The following is a 19,630-nucleotide window of genomic DNA, read 5'->3' on the forward strand; positions in this document are numbered from 1 at the left end:
AATATGAACAGCCTCAAAGGCCTCTCTCAAGAGGCTAAAATTCTAGAAATATTTTTTTTCTTTTTGGGTTGTGTTAACGTGTACCATTAAAATATTGGTTAACCAATTAAAAGAAAAAAAATATCTATTATAAAAAACATAAAAATATCTAAATTTTAAAAAAATCATAAATAATATAATTTATACATTTTAATAAAAAAATATTTTAATTTATTAATCAATATTATTGGAACACGGGTTAGTATTTGTCTATCCTTTTCATTTATAGACACCGTATAAGAAAATTTATGCTACAACTTAATTATGTCTGGTCCTTGCACATGCTAAGTGAATTCGTGCATTTTAATTTGTTCAAAATAATTCTCTAATGGGTAATGATCCTGTTGAAGCTAATTGGGCAAGGACTCTCTTGTGGGAATAACTTTCATTTTTTGCCACTATCTTTAGAACCATGTGACGTCTCTGATGTACAAAGGGAGCCACGTCACTGTTTAAATGTTTTGGAAAAGTGGGATCAACGTTGGAAATTGTTAGAAGAAGGGAGATAATTCTGTGCACCTTTTTCCTTGTAGTTTGCTCTTTCACATTGTTCATTTCAACGTTTTTATAAAGAAGATTTATTTCGCTTTTTATCGAAGGATTTCTGTCTCACCAGTTGTGTTAATCTGACTCAGTATATGATGGAGATATTTCATCGAGTGTGGAATCAAATTATACGAACTGACAATTGAGCATGTGCATCATTGAACTCATCAAAACAACATTTGTGAAGGATGATATATATATATATATATATATATATTAAATTGAGTAAATTATTATATTATTTTATAACTTTATATAACTTTTATTGATCTAATTGTTGAAATTATATTTATATATTATCTAGATTCTCAATATCAAATTTATTAAAATTAAATAATAATAAAAAAATAATCAAATGTTTCAAATTTTAATATATTTTAAAAGTTTATATTACGTAATTTTTAATCTATGAATGAGTTAATAAATAATTTTGAATTAATATGAAATTTAGTAATTCTGCCTAGGTTAGCTTTGCTATTCTTAGCCGGTCCCAAGTCCGGATAAAAGGAGAGGGTTGTGTTAGGCTTTCGACAGCCAACGTAAAACTTTGTCGAATCTCTATGACATGGATCAATTACGTAATAATGTGAATGCTAGGTCGTTGCCCGGAAGCAACGCGCTGTATGGCTCGAGTACAGTGTCAAAAGAGCAAGGGTCGCTGCATCGCCGCCCAGATGTAGTGAAAAGTAAGCAAGGGTTCCCACATTTTCGTGAACGGGTGTGGGTAAAGAAGCTAGTTCATGACAGGAGGATTCGCTTTGGTACATGGAATATAGGCACACTTACTGGAAAATCTATGGAAATAGTGGATGTTATGGTGAGGAGGAAGATCAATTTTATGTGCCTACAAGAAACTAAGTGGACAGGTGAAAAAGCGAAAGAATTAGACAACTCGGGATTTAAGCTGTGGTATACGGGAAAAATCAGATCAAGAAATGGGGTAGGGATTATTGTGGACAAGGAGTGGAAGAAGGATGTCGTGGATGTAAGAAGAGTAGGAGATCGTATCATAGCCTTAAAATTGGTAGTGGGACAGGACACCTTTAATGTTATTAGTGGGTACGCACCTCAGGTTGGGTTAGCAGAACACTTTAAGGTAAAATTTTGGGAGGATCTAGAAGGGGTACTTCAGGATATACCCCAAGGAGAGAAAGTTTTCCTAGGAGGGGATCTCAATGGACATGTAGGTAGCGTGGCTAGAGGTTTTGAGGGGGTGTATGGGGGTTTTGGCCTAGGGGAGATGAATGGGGAGGGTAAATCCATCCTGGAGTTTTCGGAGGCTTTGGATCTTTCTATAGCCAATACATGGTTTAAAAAAAGAGAAGAACATCTTATCACTTACAAAAGTGGAGGGACATGTTCTCAGATAGATTTCTTCCTTATCAGGAAGTCTGATAGGAAGTATTGCTTGAACTGTAAAGTTATCCCGGGAGAGAGCTTGACTACCCAACATAGAGTTTTGGTTATGGATGTAAGAATTAGAGATAGAACAAAGAGAAGAAGTCCTATGGTAGCACCAAGGATCAAATGGTGGCACTTGAAGGGTGAGAAACAAGGAATCTTCCAACAAAAGATATGGGAGGGATGATGTGGACAATCACAAGGAAGTGCAAATGATATGTGGAACAAGATGTCCCAAGAGATTATTAAAGTGGCTAAAGAGACGTTGGGTGAATCTAGAGGTTTTGGACCTAGGGGTAAAGAATCGTGGTGGTGGAATGAAAATGTTCAGAGCAAAGTTAGAGTAAAAAAGGAGTGTTTCAAGGAGTGGTCTAGGTGTAGAAATTCTGAAACTTGGGATAAGTATAAGATAGCTAGAAATGAAACCAAAAAGGCGGTGAGTGAGGCAAGAGCCCAAGCTTTTGACGGACTATACCAAGCTCTAGGAACCAGGGACGGAGAAAGATCTATATATAGGCTTGCTAAGGGTAGAGAGAGGAAGACTAGAGATTTGGATCAAGTAAAGTGTGTTAAGGATGAAGAAGGCAAAGTCTTAGTGCATGAAAAAGATATCAAGAAAAGGTGGAAGGCGTATTTCCACAACTTATTTAATGATGGATATGGATATGACTCTAGCAGTCTAGACACAAGAGAAGAGGACCGGAACTATAAGTACTATCGTCGGATTCAGAAACAGGAAGTAAAGGAAGCGTTGAAAAGAATGAGTAACGGTAAGGCGGTGGGGCCAGACAACATACCTATTGAAGTGTGGAAAACTCTTGGAGATAGAGGTCTTGAGTGGCTCACCGAACTCTTTAATGAAATTATGAGGTCAAAACGCATGCCGGAGGAATGGAGGAGAAGCACGTTAGTGCCAATCTATAAGAACAAGGGGGATATACAAAATTGTGCAAATTATAGGGGAATCAAGCTCATGAGTCATACCATGAAATTATGGGAAAGAGTGATCGAACGGAGATTAAGAAAGGAGACTCAAGTTACTGAGAATCAATTTGGTTTCATGCCGGGAAGGTCGACCATGGAAGCGATTTATTTATTACGGCGGGTGATGGAGCAATATCGCATGGCCCAACAAGACTTGCACTTGATTTTTATTGACTTGGAGAAAGCGTATGATAGAGTGCCTAGAGAGATTTTGTGGAAAGCTCTAGAGAAGAAAGGGGTTAGGGTTGCATATATTCGAGCTATCCAAGATATGTATGATAGGGTATCGACTAGTGTTAGGACACAGGGTGGAGAGTCAGACGATTTTCCCATCACAATTGGTTTGCATCAAGGGTAAACCCTTAGCCCCTACCTTTTTACCTTAATTCTGGATGTCCTCACGGAACAAATCCAAGAGATAGCGCCGAGATGCATGCTTTTTGCAGATGACATAGTCCTCCTTGGAGAGTCGAGGGAGGAGTTGAATGAGAGGTTGGAAACTTGGAGACGAGCTCTAGAAACACATGGCTTTCGCCTAAGCAGAAGCAAATCGGAGTATATGGAATGTAAGTTCAACAAAAGAAGGAGGGTTTCTAACTCAGAGGTGAAAATAGGAGACCATATTATCCCTCAAGTCACACGGTTTAAATATCTTGGGTCTGTAATACAGGATGATGGGGAAATTGAAGGGGATGTGAATCATCGCATTCAAGCAGGATGGATGAAATGGAGAAAAGCATCGGGGGTGTTATGTGATGCAAAGGTACCGATCAAGCTAAAGGGAAAATTTTATCGGACTGCGGTAAGACCGGCGATTTTGTACGGAACAGAATGTTGGGCGGTCAAGAGCCAACATGAGAATAAAGTAGGTGTAATGGAGATGAGGATGTTGCGGTGAATGTTTGGTAAGACTCGACAGGATAAAATTAGAAACGAAGCTATTAGAGAGAGGGTTGAAGTAGCGCCTATTGTAGAGAAGATGGTGGAAAATAGACTTAGGTGGTTTGGGCATGTAGAGAGAAGACCGGTAGACTCTGTAGTGAGGAGAGTAGACCAGATGGAGAGAAGACAAACAATTCGAGGCATAGGAAGACCCAAAAAGACTATAAGAGAGGTTATCAAAAAGGATCTCGAACTTAATGATTTGGATAGAAGTATGGTACTTGATAGAACATTATGGCGGAAGTTGATCCATGTAGCCGACCCCACCTAGTGGGATAAGGCGTTGTTGTTGTTGTTGTTGAATATGAAATTTAGTATATGCGGTATATGAGAAATGAACCTTCAATCCAATGAAGAATTTTAAGAAAATATTATCCAATTAAAAAATAATTAAACGCTATAATAGTTACACCTGTGTAATTTAAAATAAATGACTCTTATGAGAACACTATCTTATGTGACAACAACTAATAACAATCAAGATTAAAAATAATAAACCATTGATATTAAAATATTTAAAATTTCAAATTAAAATTTAATATGTCATCAAATTTTTGAAAGATTAACCAAACAAATCTATAAAGATCTGAATTATTACTTCGTAAAATATCTCAATCAACTTATCATCATCATGATTATTGTTGCCATCAATATGACTACTGTTGTTGTCGTCACCATAATTATTGCAACCATCACAACCATCACCAACCGTGACTACATGCCATCATGACCTTCGTTGTTGTCAGTATCACCATCATGATCATCATTGTAATAATCACTATTATCAACTGTCACCATCACAGCCACCATGACCATTGACATCAGTGGTATTGACGACAACGACGACGATGATCATGATAATAACGATGATGACAATTGATAATGGTGGTGGCGATAGTAATCATGGTGGTGACAACGAGAATCATGATGATAATAGGTTAATTAAAATATTTTAGGGATTGATAATTGAGATCTTTATATAATTATTTGTTGTTATTTGATTAATCTTGTAGAAATTTGATGATATATTAAATTTTAAATAATATAATCTCAATTATTTTTAATCTTGATATGATGATTGCTAATTGCTAGATGTTCTCATGTTTTCACATAAGATAGTGTTCTAGAAAAGAAGTTGTACTCAAATGTTTTTTTGTTCAAATATGAAAGTTTAATATATGAAAATAAATATTGAGATTGATTTAAAATGTTAATTTCTTCTAAGTACTCCGGGTATGTTTTTTATATAAAAAATAGCAAAATATATTTCATTAAGTTGGTAACAGAAGTACCTAATAAAAAAGTACATAATACAATTTCCGAATGTTAGCAACAGGATTAACATTTATTAATATCCATTCATAACATAAATACCTACTAACCCTTACGCTACCCAACAGGATCAAAAGATTGGAAAGGCCAAATGCTTTCCCCACCCCACAACTGCTATGAACAAACCCCCTAAGCATTTGTTTATGAATTTGTAATCTGCCTATATATGAGACTCAAAATTATCACCATATGCTGCACTTGATGCAAACCTTACAGGTTCTGCTTCCCTATCTAATCTTGCATCATATTAAAATAAATTAAAATTTGACATACATGCTGAAATATTACTGCTCCATTGAACAAAGGAAAAAAATTAAAATTAGGAGTTAACAAAATTAGCCAAGACCAAACCAAAAACATAACCTCCTGTACCAGAGACATATTTTCTGCAGAATCCATATTGAAAACAATGCTATTCCTCTTCTTCCAAATGGTAAAAATAATTGCACTCCAAATAACTTTTCAAATGTGACTCTCCTCAATAGACCTTCCTAAACCCGAATTCAACCAAAAATGACTTTGGATTGAACCCACTAGAACAATAGCAAAGTCTATCGAGATCTACCGATAGCATTCCATCCACAACTTATGAACAACTCCTGGTAAGAATTAACTACCTATTAATTAACTTCATTTGAAATCAAGGAGTAATAAATATTTTTTCAACATACACAAATATATATACAAATATAGTCATTCACCAAAAAACAAATATATACAAATATAGTAGTATTTAAGAAGTATAATTACCTACTGTTTTTTTACTGCAGTATAATTACATGCTAATCATATCACATATTGAGAGTTAGATATATTAAACTACTAATACTCCTAGCAAGGAATATCTTGCAAGAACCTGCGCATAGTAGGGCAGAAACAATTCCCCCACTTTCAACAAGTTGCTGTCACTTAGTAATTAGTAAGATACAAAATTTCTAAACTAATAGTATTATTTATAGCAATAAAAGTACTGCATTCAAAACTCTACTTTCACAACCTGCTGACTTACATGCCCGGCAAACAAGTTTCGAGAAAAAACGTACCGGGAAAATCATCATTGTAATTTTGAGTGGAGATTAATCTTGTGAATGCATGAATACATGAGAACAATCAAACAAAGTTATTTCAAAGGATAAATATTGTTTTAAGATTAATACAAGGTTGTTTCAACAAATAAAATTTTGCTTCAAAATTAACTCAAGATCAAGTTTTGTCTCAAAACAAAGTGTTTTCAAGACATTCAAGGCTCTGGTAATCGATTACCAGACAGTCTAATCGATTATCAGAAGACAATCTTGAAAAATAACTGTTAAAAAAGGTTTTGAATTTAAATTTTGAATTTGTAATCAATTACTAGCAACGAAACTCTTGAAATTTAAATTCAAAAGTCATGACCCTTCAAACCATAACTGCGTAATCGATTACCAGTGAAAAAATTCAGAAAAAACTTTTTGAAAAGACATTTCTTCAAACCATTTTGAAAAGGCACGAAAGACCTATATAGATGTGTGTCTGATTTCAAAAAACAAGAGAGATATATTCTAAGAGAATTTTATTGTCAAATGCTCTATCAACAACTCTTGAGCAAACACTTGCAAATCTATTGAGAGTTTATCTAAGAACATCAAATTGCATTATTCACTCTAAATGAGAGAAATTTTTCTGTGTATCTAAAAAAATAAGTTGTAATCAAGAGACTGGTTGTCTCTTGAATTGTAAGTTTCCTGAACACAAGAGAAAGAGATTCCTTGGATGTTCAGAAGTTGTAAAAAATATTTTTTACAAAGTTAGTGAAAATCTCAAGTGGGTTGCTTGAGAAACGTAGGCACGGGAAGTGGCCGAACGAGTATAAATCAAGTTTGCATTTCTCTCTTCTCCTATCTTAATTATTTTACTACAGTTTACTTTGTCTTGGGCATTTAAAAGAACATTGTTAAATTGATTGCTTCGTCTCTTTTTTCGTTCTGCATTCTAAGTCTATCATTTAAAAAGGGATTTAAGTTTGTTAGTGGAAGAATTTTGAAACTCAATTCACTTCTTCTCTTAAGTTATTGAGACCATTTGTCCAACAACTCTCTCTATATAACATTTGAGATTTTTCATAAATATTAAGAAATGTATATTAATTTATTGAATTTTCAAAAAAATATTAAGTAATTTTTCAATATCCTTTTATCTTTTTAATTAATGATTTATTTATTTTTCTTATGCACCATTCTTACTAAGCATTTATTAAGAATATCCTTAGAAAAAAATATTTAAAGTAATTTTAATTTATAAAATGACATATTTAGAATATTTTTTTAAAACATTATATATTGTAGAACGGAAAAAATATTATTTTTTTATGTGGTGTCAAATTTATCTATGGTGGCAGGTATAGTTTTCATATATTTCTTCGCGTGTGTCCATATTCATTTTGTTTTAAATGCTTATTTAGGTTGTTTTAATATAAAATTCACATTACTAAACAAATTATATACTGGTGAAAAAATATCATACGTTTGACCTCTAGTCTACTTGTCACGATTACCGCATCAAAGATATTGTCAGTGTTTTAACTAGTTGGTTTAAGTCTCACGGCTTTGGTGAACTAAACGAGGTGAATACGTAACTACTTTTAGTCTCAATTTCTAAGCTATGATGTGGGATGACTATTTTGGTATATCAGAACAACTTTTTAATAATCTTTGTCTATTAAAAATTAAGTTATTTACATATTGAACAATGGGCTATATAATCAAAGAATATGATTATCGATTTATCGGCCAACTGTATCAACTATATTTATAACAATTTGTCCGTTTATTCATGCTTTTTAAAATTTTACTTAAATTTAGATTCTCTGCAATGCACATGATAATTCTAATGATGAAAATATTCTTGTCTTTTTTTATATATAGAAACATATGATACTTTAAAAAAATATAAATTTTTATCTTCACTTTTCCCTACCAATTAAATTGATCAATCTATCTATACTGAATTTATATTCATTACTTTACACTATATCAAGATTAAACTGAATTTATTCTTCCTCTCTTGAATTAATTCTAATTAATTACTTCCTGCATTCGTGGCAGTCCTGGAATGGTGAATCATGTCACGTCCTTGGTATATATTCAATTGGGATAAAAGCAAATATTTTTCTGTTCAAAAATCAAAAGCCACTTGATCAATCAACAAGCGCATATAAATTTTTATGTTGCCGATAGGAATTCACAAATCTTGGTGTGCTGTGGAATTATGAGGATTATATTGTATGTTAAAGTTCAGAAAAAGTGTGTTTTGTGAGAGAGGCCAATAATGTTGTTTGAAAATAGCGTTACAAATTCATATCCAATTTTGGTCGCTTTCCGTTTAGATGTTCTCAAAAGCTCGTACTTCATGTGACAAAAGATATCGTGTGAGAGACTTAATTATGTGGGGGTAATACAGTTTCCAAAACCGTGTTTCGTGTGTTTAAAGTAAATTCTTTTTTATCGAAAAAATTATATTCAACAGAATTATATTTGGATAAAAACTACATATGAAAATTTTAATGCCACTAGAGCTGAAAGTCTTAGATTAGAAAAACCTTTGAAAAGCTGGCAAAGCACAAAAAGTGGCTTTTCGGACGTGGAATGATTAGTATGCGTTAATCACCTGCACAAATTGTTTGGTTTGGTGCCTTTTGCCAGTCGAAGTCATTGATTAATTCAACAATTTAATAGGATATGCTTTGAGCCACAAAATGGTTTGATTGAGATCAATAAAAGGATGTTTTACTTTAGAACTCCACATAATTTGTGTGGTAGTTTAGATCCCATTAAGATGAAGAGAACGAACTTACAGTGTATAAAAAATAGTGTAATAAACACGTGCATCAGCGGAAAGCAATCATATTAGTCACATTTTGTTCTTCAAAATGGAATAAAATTGGAAATGGAACGATTTGACTTACAAGAATATTTCTTATCACGTGCTGCCACTATATATAATTAATTAATATTTTAGAGGGTTATTGGGTTGATGGTTAATTTATTGTTTACAAATAATTTGTGTAGTAGTTTAGATCCCATTAAGATGAAAAGATCGAATGAACTTACACTGTATAAAAAGTGTAATAACACGTGTATCACGGAAAGTAATCATATTAGTCATATTTTGTTCTTCAAAATTGAAGAAAATAAAAATTGAATAAACTTGTGTGAGATTGTTCCATCTTAATCAAATGTCTCATATTCGAGTTTTAAGTATTCTTGGAGGCAAAGCTTTGCCGTCATACTGGTCTTATCCACTCAAACAAAATTGTATCTAATGATATTTGTGGTTTGGAAAAAAAAATTACACGGGATGGAATCACCCAAATTTTAAATAAAAAGGGGGTGCAAGATGATTTTCTTTTGTTGTAAGAAGAAAAGGCCCAAATTTTAAATACGAATTGGCAAATTCACAATGATCAAGCAGGCCAAACAACTAGCTTAGACCATACACCCATGATTCATAATAGCATAACCCAAAAAATTAAGAGCATGTTTGTGTAGGCACTGGATCCCATTGGCACACATTCTAAAGCAGCATTTTATGAGATGCAATTACTCCCTTGCTTTTGTTTGAACGCTGGTTTGAAGGCTGGGAGCGGAGAAACAAACATGGTGTAAGTAATCCCTAGTTGGAATCAGGGAAACGAAATGATTATGTATCATTCTTTGCCTAATCAATTTCATGCATTCAATGTTGCTCCTACTTTTATCTGTAAAGTGTTAAGAGCAAATGCTGCTTGTAGTAGCTTCCCTAGAGGTTTTTAGGGGGCTTGTTTTTTTTAATAATATAAATCATCACAAACATGGCACATCTACACCGGAGAGAATGCAATATATAAGAGTCACCCAAAATAAGGTGTCTATTCTACTGCGATATTTTCATATTTAGATTCTTGTTCTTACTAAAGTGTTGAACTCTATTAGGTAGCACTCCCATCATCGTTGATCTTGGGAAAATGGAGACGAACCATATATTCTTGAAGATCAACAATATGTTAATTCCATTCGTGTAGGCTTGTGAAGAACGTTTAGCTAATAGCATTCCAACACAAAAGTCGCTCATCAACCAAGGAAAAGCATGATCCTCAAGTGCCAAGGTGACACCCAACCTCCTCCTAGAGGAAGGTTTGAATAGTACATACAACATAGAATTCAGAGATTCCAAATTCCAACATCACAAGACTCGATGAATAAAACTTAATCTAACATAGAAGAATGTCAGTTTCCAAAGTTTATTGAATAAAACAATAAATTATTTTTAAGAGGGTATTCTTGAGTATTAACATGTGAGCAGAGTTTAGATAAATTTACCAGAACTAGCTGTAAAAAATAAAATAAATTAAACTTCTCTATTAAATTTATTATCAACTTTTAGCCCTTACGAAGCTAAATGAACCAAGTTTCTAAAATGTTAGGTACATAAGTTAACATTAATTCGTAAAAAAATGTATTAGTTTCTTAATTCATTATATTTTTTCCATAATTATTGAAAAATTTATCCAAGACTTGGAAAGATGGGCTTAAAACTATGTGCAAATGGGAAAAGCAAAAACTCAATTGTGCATGTGAAAAACAATATTGTGATATTAAAATTAAAATCTTTTAGGCCCATTACATCATATCATTTCTATGGGTCAAATACCTGAGTCAAATCTTTAGATAAGCCAGTTCCAGCTAGCCACTCCTAATCAAGGATAGCCTAAATCACTAACCATTCAATGACACGCAACGAAGTGTTGCATTGGTAAAACATGCTTTCCACCATTTTTCTTTAAATTTTTTAATAACCTTCCTAATCCTACGGAGTTGCAGTTGCAGTTGCATTCACATTGGAAGTCTAATGACACAATAAACTGCCACATGTACTTCCTAACACACAGTCATGTAAGTTGCCGACACGGTGCACCCACAAATACAACAACCTCAGGCACTGCCAGAACCAGCATATCTTCCAGGCTCATGCTGAGACAAACAAATAATAGATGTTGTCAGCATCCCAGAGTATACCTTGGAGGAAACAACCGGCAGTAGGATAGAATGACCAAAACGGAGTGCTGAATTCGAAGTACAAGATATTCGTACTTTGATAAACATATTCTGACTGCACTAAACAGTTTTGATTTCAACATTGTCAAACCAGAAGAGAAGGCAGGAGTGGTTAAAACGAGTGGAATCATCATACATGTCACACCATTGGCTCCAAGGCACCATGTTTTACACAAGTAACAAACCGCATGCATAATTGGCGTACCCAATCCTTCGTGACTCGCACAGCACCAAGTGGAAAGCAACCCATCTAAAAGTGGAACCAAATAATTATCACAAAGAAGCCAAGTCCATATTGTAGGAGGAATATTACACTATTTGGAAACACAGATCGAATATAGGCAAACACTTAGACAACTACTCATTTCCTAAGTTTAAAGAACCGTCTTTCATCAACTTTAAGCTCAAGCTATTGAATCTTCCACGTGAGTAATGCCTTGATGCTTTTCTCCAATCTGTTCCAGTTTTCATCATAGCAACAAATTCATCGTAGCTGATACGTCCATCCTGCAAGTGTTCAAGAATTTTAGAGGGTAAGATCCCCTAATCAAGCCTATATGTAAAGAAAAATCTCTCGAATATTCACACCTTGTCCGTGTCTACTTCTAGGAAAATGTCATTCGCTACATCTGTACAGTCATCTGCTCCATCTTCCATCAAAGCATTCCGTAGCTCATCTGGTTCAATATATCCATTCCCATCTTTGTCAAAATAGGAGAAGGCCTTGTGAAGATGATCGTCATTAGCCATCCTTCTTAAATGAAGGGAAACAGCAACGAATTCCCCGTAGTCTAGTGTTCCCTTACCATTACTATCTACCTGTTGTCAAAGTGCAATGATTAAAAGACAAAACAAGAACCATTTCAAGATAAAATATTTTACTTCGTACCATTCAAATAATGGTTTAAAACATGAAAACCGGGTATAGGAAAGGAAAAGAAAAATCATCAATGAGAAAAAAACCATGCATTTCAATTCACATTTGTGTGTTCATAAACATATCAATTTTTGTCAGCCAATTTGAGGCAGGCAGGCAGCATTAAATGTTGCACTAGCAACTTTAGAGTTTAGTTGCAATAGTTTAGAGGAACAAGGGAAAGTTAACCACACTCACAGCTTCAATAAGCAACTGAACTTCAGAGTCAGCCAGTAGAGACCCAAAGTTTCGGAATCCAGCTTTTAGTTCTTCAATGGAAACAATGCCATCATTATCATTATCCATCTTCTTGAACATATCTTTGATGTCTTCAACTTCTTCATTGGATAAGAAATCAGCAATGACCTGTATACAAATATAAAATCTTAGCTCTGACATACTGTAAAAGCAATGGCTTAAGATATCACCAGAGATGCAGTGAACTAACCCTAAGGGCTTTTCTTTTGAATCTGTTCATCATCGAAAATTGCTTAAGCCTTGACTTGACAACATCTCCAAGTGGAACATTAGGAGCCTTCTTAGCATTTTGGAGCCAGGGATGCTCTGCAATACAAGAAAAAACAAGATGAACCATGAATTAAAACAAGATGTGCTCAGACAAGTCATCAACATAACTACAACAATAATGTTTATATATATTTTTTAGATATAAAAAATAATAAAATTTAATTGATATTAACTAATATGGTGGATACGTCATGACGGTAGGGATGTCACTGAATTCATAATGATGATAGTTAAGAAATGCCAGATATGTCATGACGGTAGAACAAACCAACAAAGGAGATGGGAAGAATAAAAATCACGATCAAGGATTGCCAGACAGAGGACAAGACAGCCAAAGAACTGTTTGAAACACATCAGTAAATTGAACACAGGCCAAGACAGAGAAGTGAAAAACACGTCCCGATGAGGACCGAACTTGCTGGAAGGAACAACATAGTAGAAGGGCACAAAAATGCCAGAGGATTGACACAGTAGGATAAAGTTAATTTGAAGGAAGAATCATGAAATTAAAGTAATGCTCAAATTTTTAGGAACCTCGGCAGTGGAGTTGTGACAAGACAGTTCATGAAGGATTGTACAAATATAATACCATATTGAAATTATGGGAATTTAGGTATAGAGGAAGGAAGAGAGATGAAAAAGAATAAAACACTGAATTGATATTAACTCAGATGTATTAGAATGTGAATGTGATAGAATGATATGTCCACACATAATCTTACTGCCTTGCCTTAGTAAAGAAGTAGTTCAATTATTAAAATATAAAACCAAAAAGGAGATAGTATTCAGTATTTTTATGATTTTAAAAATCCTCTTCAGAGTACATGAAATGAACAAGGAAGGAGAAAAACATACCAAGCACTTGTTTGGCAGTTAATCGAAGCTTAGGGTCAGGTTCTAACATTTGCCTAACAAGGCTTTTAGCACTTTCAGAAATACTGGGCCAAGGTTCCCTTTTGAAATCTATAAGCCCTCGAAGAATGGCCTGTGCAACTCCTTGCTCGGATTCTGCATAGAATCAACATCGAGGTAAGAAAATAAAAAGACTTCCTATGAGCTGATGAAATAATAACAAGACCCAAGCTCAAAAGCACAAAGCTCATGATATACATGAACATAAAGAAAAGAAAAATTGGCAGATTAAAACCTTGCCAGAAAGCATTAGTAAGAATATAATGATTTATGAATGCAATTACCAGCCCAAAATGGGGGAACTCCACACAATAAGATGTAGAGAATTACTCCTGCACTCCATATATCTATTTCTGGTCCATAATTCCGCTTGAGCACTTCCGGAGCCATATAATATGGACTTCCAACAATTTCTGAGAACCTCTCACCTGGAAATTTTTATATTACCCACAACACATTATGGAAAATATGTCAGATACTGTAAGCAATGAAAAAGATTGAAATATAATTTTGAAAGTGAAACATGAGTAGACAGCAAAATGTTCCAGCAGATGGCAAACTGTCAACAATGGATGGTGTATGCTCAATCTAAGATTAATGGAGTTATAACCATTTACTGGAAATCAATTGTTGATATTTTAATAATTTTTTAATACCGATGTATGTATTTCATCACAATTTTGTGATTTTCCATTCAGCAATTATTAAGCTGCACTTTACTCTGTAAAGTGTACCATTCACTTTAAAGGAGCTGAATCCTGTAAAAAATTGCTCAGAAATGGTTCAATGGTTGGGGAAGGGTAAAGGGAGGGGGGAGAGGTCGTGGGTTCAAATCCCCCCAACTGACATTTCTAACAAAACTAACAAACTAACATTTTCTGATAAAAAGAAAATGCTCAGAAACAAGCCATAAAAACCGATTTATTTTCTTACATCTTATTGTAACATGTTAAAGGAGACATCTATAGAATAGAGATAAATTTCATACAGACACTTAAACAAATTACAGAACATAATCACAAATTAGTGAACCCCAAAAGTTAATCACACTTCTTTTTGGGAAATGTGAAAATATGGAGAGGAAAAAGTCCTCTCCTCATCTTTGCTGGCTAACCTACTATTATGAGTATAGGAAGCAGAAGTGCAGAACTATGAAAATTCATATTTGTCGACATTCCTGTGCCAATCACCATTGGCGAAATGCTCTAAAAATGTACTCTGCTACATTGTGGCACCATAGTATTCACACAAAACCCTGAAGGTAAATGTTGGACAAAGAGTTAAGAGTCCTCTATTTTGGAAAAAAAGGAAATGAAGGAAGCATTGAATGGTGTGGACCTCTTCTTATAGGAAGAGAAATTTCTTGTTGCAGAGAAAAGCGAGAATCAGAACAGACAGGTTGTTTTCGTTATAAAACTGCAATTAATGAAATCTTTATTTACACAACTGTGCCTATTTTCAGTGTTTCTGGAATAAAGGTAAGAAATCATTTGTTTCCTCTTAATTTATTAAGACTGAGGTATTGAGAATAGTTTTAAGAACTGATAGTAAAAAGGCAATGTATCCAAATAAATTTTCTTTTATTTTTAAGAATTGAAACCAAACAACTCATATTTGGTTGTTTCAGCATTTCCTTCTAAAATGTTGAAAATGAGAATCAGAATGAACATAAGTTGGTCTTATTGTAATTATATTGAAAAATGAAAACAAGAAATCAAATCAAACACCCCCTTAGTAACTGAACTGCAACATGATCCAGTACTTTGTATCCAATTGTGATAGCAGCATCCTTAAATGCCTAAACAAAATGTTTCTTAAGGACTGACAAACAGTTAATGTAGAATTTGTGAGAAATATGCCAAATGGATTTCATATTACATGCCTTTTTACAATTTATAACTGTTAAGAGTAACAGGTTTATGGTTAGGGAAGGTGAGAAAGCAAGAGACAAAAGGATAACTATAATGACACTGAATATTATTGATAGGATGTAATGTCTTACATTAAAACAATAACCTAATGTTCTATTTATATGACTAACTAGGTCAAGCAACAATCCGACTAGCACAAGCTCAAGCACTTCCCTCAAGCTACTTCTAACTAAGCACTAAGCTTGATACAAGTAACAACACATGAAAACAAAGAACAGAAGCCCATCTTCATAACAAAAATAGGAAACCAGTACACACCAGCATTGACAAGTTTCCTCCTCAAACACTGCTGAACACAAAACCCTAATAAGACCTAAATATCCCAAGAACTAGAAGAAAAGCCAAATCTGAGGCAGAAAACCGGAAGAAAAATTGAATCTGAAATTAATATAGCCAAAAAACTTGCCAGGTCTTCAGCCCATAGCCAGCACTTACACTAGGCCTGTCACCGTCCTAGTCACCCCCACCATTGCAGCTCCATCCATCCACCATGCCACAGACACCGCAAAATTAAGTATGTCCAAAAGTACACATGCTCCAGAGTTCAGGCATATGGACAGGTTTTGGGATATTGCCATGGCCACATCACAACAATACCTACAGGAAGTCTTCCAGTCAACAGAAAACCAACTATCCAGAACAGGGTAATCTAAGATCTTAGCCAGACATCACTGAGAGAACCATCAGTTATCAATGAATCTAGACACACACACCACAAACAGATGTGAATCACCCAAGCTCCAGTGATGGCATATTGTGAACCACCATTGTCAATTGTTCCTCCTCGAGAAGTGAGTCACCATAAGTGAGAATACTTTGATTTCTGAACAGATTCAGCCAATATCCTCCTCGAGAATAGATTCCGACTTAGAAACAGATGGGAGAATGTACAAGTACAACCAAGGATGATGAACTCAACACACGAGAAAGAAGCCCTCCTGATAGAGAATGATACTGCTCCAATACCATATTGAGAGAAAGGAAGAGAGAGAGGACTAACTAATAGCACTAAGTTTTATTGATAGGATGCAATGTGTTACCCTAAATTCCCTAATACAATAATTTAATGCTCATACACACTACTAATTAGGTAAGTACTAGTCTTACTAGTACAAGCTCAAGCCCAAACCCACTACCAATAACCTTAATATGCTTAAAAATAACCATCAAAACAGAACCAAAAACATTACCTGTTGTTTGTACAGAACCATACAACAGCCACAGGAAAATACCCATTTAATGCTAAAGTAATTATTGCTGATCCAAATTACGTGTGGCAACCCCTAGTACAGTTGCAATTAAGTCTAACTTCATGCCACATTTGGCAATATTGTTTAGTGGTAAGGGAAAATAAAAGGATTGACACATTGGACTAGGAAAGAAACAACCATAGTCTAATCCAATCTAACAAAAAAAAAGCAACTGCCAAGCTTAGCATTCTGATCAATCAAATCAATATCACAACAAACCCAAAACAAAGACGAGCCTCAATTTTTCAACCCCATACAACAGTGTAACCACTTGTTCGTTCTAGTGGTATGCACCCTATCATCCTCCGATCAAAATTGCATTGTTAAGTGAATGCAACCTAGGTAAGAGCAATCATAAGCAACCAGGCACTAATTCAAGGCACCCTCATTAACACAAATGTCGTTCATAAACATTTTAAAACAACAACGAAATTTAAGTCTCATGGTGAGCATACCAACAAAACAACCCTCCCACTTCTCCTTTTACGTTGCAGACGCGGAATGTAGAGTAGACAGCAGAAAACCTAACTGTACCAACTTCAAGTAAGCTGAACCCTGTTTGGATAAATTTCTCACTTACTTATAGCAGAAGAAGAAAATAAGAAAGTAAAATGAATTGAGTTTTTTCCATAGTTAAAATCGACTTATGCAACTTTTTTAGAAACTCTCCCATTTAACTTCACCAAAGCTGAGATGCATAAGCTGATTTTACCAGAGAAACTTAATTCATTTTCTCATCTTATTTTTTTTCAAGTCTTCCAAACAACAGTAGAAATCCAACTACAAACAGCAGACAAGTCACACCTCCAAACTCCAAACCGAATCCACGCAATGCACTAAACCGAATCCAAATTCAGCGTACCTGGCTTGAAGAATATGGAGAGGCCAAAATCAATTGCCTTGAGCGGCGAATTCTCCTTCTTGTTCGCGAACAAGAAGTTCTCCGGCTTGAGGTCGCGGTGGATGACCCCGTGCTTGTGGCAGAGCTGCACGACCTCGACGATCGTCCGCGTGACGGCGGCGGCGGCGCGCTCGGTGTAGTGCCCGCGGGCGACGATCCGGTCGAAGAGTTCGCCGCCCTCGCAGAGCTCCATGACGAGGTGGACGGCATTGTCGTCCTCACAGGCCTCGCGGAGCGACACGATGCTCGGGCTCTCCGGCAGGTGGCGCATGATGGCGACCTCGCGGCGCACGTCCTCGACGTCCACGGCTGTCCGGAGCTTCCTCTTCGAGATGCTCTTACACGCGAGCAGCTCGCGCGTGTCGCGGTCGATGCAGAGGTACGTCACGCCGAACTCGCCGCGCCCGAGCTCGCGGTCCACGAGGTACCGGTCCTCGATGTTCTCTTTCGGCACGCCGGCAAGCACCGTGATCGGGGCCTTCTGCTTGGCGGCGGCGGAGGCGGAGCCACCTCCGCCGCGCTTGCCGTGGTCGGCGTTGGAGAAGCTCGATTTGACGTCCTCGCGGGCCACAGCGGCCGGGGATCTGCAGCAGTTGCCCATGGGAGCAGAGATCGCGGCGGAGGAGAGGTTTTATAGTAAGAGGCTGGAGGCGTGCTAGGGTTTCACATCATAATGCGGAAACCCTAACCCTAGAAAAAGGAGGTGATGAAAGAGTGTCGTGGTTTTGAGAGAAAAAAGAGTGAGGTTGAAGCTGGTGACTGGTGATGGAGAAGGAGAAGTGGAAATGCAGCTGTGAGTGACTGAGGCCAAGTGGGTGTACGGTAACGGCTGGGGATGCGGTTTTTTAGGAGCCAGGAACCTCCTCTATTTGCCATTTAGATTTATAAAATTCCTTCTTTTTTGCTTTTCAACCAAGTTTTACTTTTACTTATTAAAAATATGTTGAGGTTAGCAACTAAGCATCATACTTATATTAAAAAAATTACCTTTTTTTAATGAATGCCAAAGTTAAATATACAACTACAAAAGTATTTTTCTTTTCTCTTTAAGCACTCACCACCATCCTCCAATTGGAATTTGGAACATAGAGGACAATTTTTTCAGATTATGATATTTATTTAAAAAATTCTTACTTTTTCTTTTACCATATTTTAAGGGTATATAACTATTTTCTTTCAGTCCAAAATTAGTATTATGGTTGACTGAAATAAAGTGTCAAAATTCTTAATTACAGTGATTCAAAAATGTAAATTGTTTTATAAGAGAAAATAAGTTATGAATTATCATAGTGATATTATCACATTATTATATGATAAAATTATTAATTTTAATAATTTAAAAGTTATACTGCTAATAATTTCTATTTTTTGTGAATTCTAATAATTTCTAATTAATTAATAATATAAAAAATTTACACTAATAACACATAAACATTAAGTTCATTTAATAATTGTCTCATACCATATTAATGCAAAAGCGATTAATTTAGTACTAAATAAAAAAAATGATACTTCAACAAATCCACGGTTAATTAGAAATAAATATTAGAAATAAATAACAAGTAACATTTATAAATGACCGAAAACATGAGTAATTACTATTAAATACGTCAATTAAATGTATAAAATTGTTTCAAATTAACTAATAATAATATTGAATTTAATTCTGGATATATGGTTATATTAAGTATTCAAATTAAGGGGGGAAAACTCTGTTATACGTCACTTGTAATAAATAAATAAATAATCATATTAGGCTAGGATAAAATTAGCTGTGATAAAATGAAGGTTTTTAATAAAACAGTAATTCTGAATCACCCGAAGGATTTTGAGGATGTATATGTCAAGACATAAATGGTAGTATTAATTATTAATTA

General features: G+C 35.1%; 1 protein-coding gene across 1 annotated transcript; it reads right to left on the minus strand.

The window, feature by feature from the left end:
• Positions 1–10,835: 10,835 nt before the first annotated feature.
• Positions 10,836–18,640, minus strand: LOC100783922 (calcium-dependent protein kinase 13). Its single transcript, XM_003529111.5, has 7 exons — positions 17,715–18,640; positions 13,956–14,099; positions 13,615–13,767; positions 12,680–12,795; positions 12,430–12,597; positions 11,904–12,134; positions 10,836–11,822 (listed from the first exon to the last, which is right to left on the minus strand). Exons 1-7 carry the CDS (start codon positions 18,352–18,354, stop codon positions 11,673–11,675), a joined length of 1,602 nt encoding a protein of 533 aa, XP_003529159.1. The 5' UTR covers positions 18,355–18,640; the 3' UTR covers positions 10,836–11,672.
• Between the last annotated feature and the right edge of the window lie 990 nt (positions 18,641–19,630).

Source organism: Glycine max, chromosome 7 (genome assembly GCF_000004515.6).
Source record: "Glycine max cultivar Williams 82 chromosome 7, Glycine_max_v4.0, whole genome shotgun sequence".
In the NCBI taxonomy this organism is placed as follows: Eukaryota; Viridiplantae; Streptophyta; class Magnoliopsida; order Fabales; family Fabaceae; genus Glycine; species Glycine max.